The 4,608-nt window shown below is 46.2% G+C and overlaps 1 protein-coding gene across 1 annotated transcript; it reads left to right on the top strand.

Annotated features, from left to right (window-relative positions):
• Positions 1-2,635: 2,635 nt before the first annotated feature.
• uts1 (urotensin 1) lies at positions 2,636-4,572 on the top strand. The gene is made up of 2 exons (XM_029252961.1): positions 2,636-3,058; positions 4,025-4,572. The coding sequence occupies exon 2, from the start codon at positions 4,051-4,053 to the stop codon at positions 4,549-4,551; it is 501 nt and encodes a 166-aa protein (XP_029108794.1). The 5' UTR covers positions 2,636-3,058; positions 4,025-4,050; the 3' UTR covers positions 4,552-4,572.
• Positions 4,573-4,608: the final 36 nt, after the last annotated feature.

Below are 4,608 nucleotides of genomic sequence, written 5' to 3' on the forward strand. Positions count from 1 at the left end.
TTCCTAGTTTGTAAGTAGGTTATTCATGTGTAATATGTGTGCATTTTTTTGGAACATTCCATTGAGAAAGGTGAATACATCCCATATTTGCAATAGTGTGAATGAATGGCACTACCCCATAGACCACATGTGAGTAATTTGTTTGACTGTGGTCTTTCACTTTGGCATCGAGCACTTGGGCAGTTTTTGTCCTCTCTAGTTAGAGTTCTGCAAGTTTCAGAAAAATCCATCCCTGCTGGCACCCCGAAGCACCTGTGGAGATGACTTTGTGTCCCAAAAATGACTTGAGAAAAACAGCCATGGCTGTAAATTGAACCACAATTAGTGCTCCCTGACTACTAGCGTGATGCTGTTTACCAGTTAAATGTTTATTGTAACGAATGGCCATACTGGAGCCCACTTTCACGGTAACATCCCCCTCCACATTTGAATAGGAAACAGATAATGTGATTGAGTGGTTGTTTCACCTGCTAGTACAGCCAGATAGTTAGAACTAGTAGTAACATCTGATAAAAAGATGGAACAACACAAGACGAGTGCGATGATCCCGTTAAGTTTACAGAACTGCTCTGATTAGAACTCTGGGTGCCACAGGGGACTAATGGTGAAAAAATGATGCATATTGATGTAAAAACTCCAAAAAATTTAAATGAAGTATTTGTGGACACTCTGGCATTGCTGTACACAGTTGCCGCCCACCTTAGAAATAACAGTTATTGAAGAGCTCAGGGGAGTTGTTTTATGAACAGTGGATGCAATTATCTTCAGTGCTGTAATAGCACAGGGGGGTCCAGGTATGTGACACTTAATCTTCTGCACCATCTCTAAAATATATTTGTTTAATTTTCATTTCTGTTTTTTTTTTTTTTTTTGTCAGAATGTCAGTGCCTGTCAGAGCCTTGCATGTTAAGACATTGTTTCCTTCAGAACCATTGCCTTCAGCCTGCTGAATTGTTTAGACCCTAATTAAACAACATTAATTCATTTGGAATTTATTTGGGTGGGTGCATGGATATTAAGATTTACGTTTCATTCTTATTAACTATTAGGTGAAATGGTGGGTATGTGGAGAATAACGATACATCAATTCCTGTTATACGGACACTTGTTATATGGACATTCATTTATCCACACTTGAAAAAATTATATGGCTCTCACAGGTGTTAGGTTTTAGTCCCCTAATATCCTCATTTATCGTTTTGGTCCATAGGTGTACCGAATCTTGGCTGAAGTGTGTCAGACTGCTGGCAGCCGTGTGGTCCTGCCAAGGGACCGTTTTCCTACTTAATTCCTAACACCTTACAGACAATCGTTTGCCCAAAGGTCACCTTGTCCTGTATATATACTTTGACTTTATATTTAAGCTGTTCACTGCATGGGCACATTCCTCAAGCAGCTGACAAATAAGATGCTGAACTGAATATTCTTCTGATACTGTTTCAGTGGAATGATGAAATGAAAGTTGTGGAATATTCATAACGCACTGCTTTCGATCTCATCATGAACAGGTAGCATTGAATGTTATGAAACTTGACAACGGAGGGATCTCGTTTGATAAGTCGGGAGTAATAATATAAAAAGGTTATTTATTATTATATATGTGTCACGGACCCACCCATGCCCACTGACAGGTGGTCTGGAGAAACAACACAAACTCGCGTCCGACATCACGCGCTTCCCTGGAGACACGTCCCGTTTCCTTCTGACATCACTGGTCACTTAGTACTGTTCACGTCCTTAGTACTGTTATGCTTAGTGTAATTCTACTACAGGTGCACCCTTTACCTATTCATCTTGTATGTTTATCTAGTCCATTTAGTTGGAGAAGCTCAGTAATGTACCCTGCTTTTGCTTTTCCAAGTCTTGACATTTACTGTTCCAGTGGTTTCATTAACTCTTCACCTGAGTTCATCATCAGCTCCTGTCTTCCTGTTTTTTTACTGTACGGCAATGACAACATAGCCACACAGTCACATAATCTTGGAACAGTGTCATTTTATTAAGGGTCACTTTAACTGAAGTTTTGTAAGTTAGGATTGTACTTTTTCTGGTAAGAAGAAATAACGGGAAGAGCTCCTCTGTTATACTATATATTCCCTGTCTTGTGCATTGATTTTAAAGAGCTGTGTAGAAAGGAAATAGAGACAAATGGCTTTAGACCAGTGCTGTTATTTTGCATTTGAGGCAAAATTAATGAGAAAAATTTCTCTATTGGTGGAAAAAAAAATCAAAGTTTGATGTTGATATTAAATGTTAATATTCAAAAAAAATGGTGTTGGCTCAGCTGCACAACGAGGCGGTTTAGGAAGAAGTGGGAGATGTTTAGTTCATTCATAAAATCGACCTGTATGTGTGTGTGAGAGAGGGGCTTCAGGACCTCGGAGAGCGCCCGGCCCAGTGCGCGCTTATTCTCTCGCGCAATTGAAATCCACACACACACACACACACTGGCTGAAGCCGCTTGTGCCAAGTGGGGCCACAGCAAACTGAACCCTAACCCGGCAACACAGGTCGTGGGGACACACCCATAACTGGACGCCAGTCCATCGCAAGGCACCCCCAGCGGGACTGGAACTAATTAACTCGTTAATATATGTGTACAGACCCACCAGAGAGCAGGACCCGGCCAAACCCGCTGCGCCACCGCGCACCCCGAAATCCTAATGGATTTTATTCTTAAAAAAGTCCAAAATATCTCAGACTTTGTTCAGTGGAGTGGAACCCTAAAGAAAAACCTTCATAATATCTACTTTTTAAAAATTAAACATATAAACAAACACCAAAGTGCGTGTGTGTGTGTGTGTGTGTGTCCGTCCGTCCTTCCCAACTCTGTGCAGTTTGAATGAATCTGTCTCAGGTCCAGGGCTCGTGGTAAAGTTCCATCATTGACGTCAGTGGAGCCGCGCGCCGGGCGGGTATATAAGCACTGAGAGATCAGCGCTCCGGGCTCAGTCTCAGTGCGATCAGAGTCGCTGAGCTCCGGAGCCACTGACCACCAGCGGAGCCACTGACCACCGGACGGGAGTGACCAACACTCTGCGCTCCAGCGAAGGACACAGTGAGTAAAACCACCTTCTGGTCGCTGCTGAGCGACTCAAAATACACCAAAAGGAGGAGTTTTTTTTTTTTTTTTTTCCTCTCCTCTCAGTTCGTTTTTGTCCGATATTTCCATCCACACTGGAAACCGAGCTGCAGTGTAGATGGAAAAGGGAAAAAAAAAAAAAAAAGATGAACATGAAATCCATCACTTCTGTACGTTTTCATCGTTGCCATTATTACCTCCACCTTGAATACATCTAATTTCCCTTCCACAGCGCAGCTATTTCACCCACACTGTTAACCCGGGTACGAGAAAAACAAGAGATGTTAAAAGGAAACATTTTTCCTTCAAACTAGGGGCGCGATATTTTTAAAAATACGCACATTAACACGTTCTTACAAAAATCGGCTTAAACTTTAAGGACGGAACAACTTAGCCTCTTGTCTTTTACCTGTATTTTACTCTACCTCTTCTATACCTGCGCTCTACTTTAAACGCACTGTACTATACCTTTACTCTACTCTGCCTGTCTCTATTCTACTCTAAATGTACTGTACACTATACCTGTACTCTACTCTACTCTAACTGTACTCTGTGCACAAAGTGGTGGAGACCTGGCGAGTCCAGCTCGATCTGCAGGGTATAAAATACCACACAGAGTACTCTCTGCGAATAGCTGCGACTGTCACTCTCTGTACCCTCTGTTGACGCCGGTACAGCCAGGTGCGAAGTTTACTGTGTTGACCGTACTTGTACGATTTTAGCCTCTTGACAGCACAGATGAGATGTGCTTTCGCACTGCCGAAGATTATAAATAAAGTTGGGAACTCGGACTCCTCCTCCTCCTGCCCTGACTGTGTTTTACTCTACTAGAGACGCCGGTGCGGAGACGCGTTCGCTACCGGCGATGTCACGTGTGGACGCGGTGGTTTTTACCCTGTTGATGCCTCTGAGTCTGATCCCGGTCCCGTCTCCTCCCATCAGGACGCCCCCCGGCCCGTGCTCCCACCATGAAGCCCCTTCCCCTGCTCCTCCTGCTCGCCACCGTCCTCGCGAGCACCCGCATCCGCCCGAGCGCCGCTCGCCCCCGCGACTCGCGCGTCTTCTTCGACGGCCACGGGTTCGAGTCGCGGCTGGACGACGCGCTCCTCAAGGCTGGAGACGACGCGCTCTCCTACCTCATAGGGGCGGAGGTGCTCCGATACCTGCGGAGCCACCCGGCCTTCCACGGCGCTCTGCTCAGGGTCCCCGCGGCGCGTGCGCGGCAGGGGGTCGCGGCGGCGCTCGGGCGCGCGGCGCGCGGGGACGAGGAAGGATACGGGGACGGGGACGAGGACGGGGCGCTTGCGCCCCAGGAGCTCGTGGACGTGTCGAGGAGGAGCGACGACCCCCCGATCTCCATCGACCTCACGTTCCACCTGCTGAGAAACATGATCGAAATGGCGAGAATCGAGAGCCAGAAGGAGCAGGCGGAACTGAACCGCAAGTACTTAGACGAGGTGGGCAAGTGAGGCTCGAGCCCCACGGAGTCCTCTCCCAAAACAGCGACGCGTCGAAACACACAAGAA

The sequence above is a fragment of the Scleropages formosus genome, chromosome 1 (assembly GCF_900964775.1).
Source record: "Scleropages formosus chromosome 1, fSclFor1.1, whole genome shotgun sequence".
NCBI classification, from domain to species: Eukaryota; Metazoa; Chordata; class Actinopteri; order Osteoglossiformes; family Osteoglossidae; genus Scleropages; species Scleropages formosus.

Bases quoted from the DNA above. Each gene is read 5' to 3' on its own strand.
- uts1 (XM_029252961.1), top strand. From the start codon at position 4,051: ATGAAGCCCCTTCCCCTGCTCCTCCTGCTCGCCACCGTCCTCGCGAGC.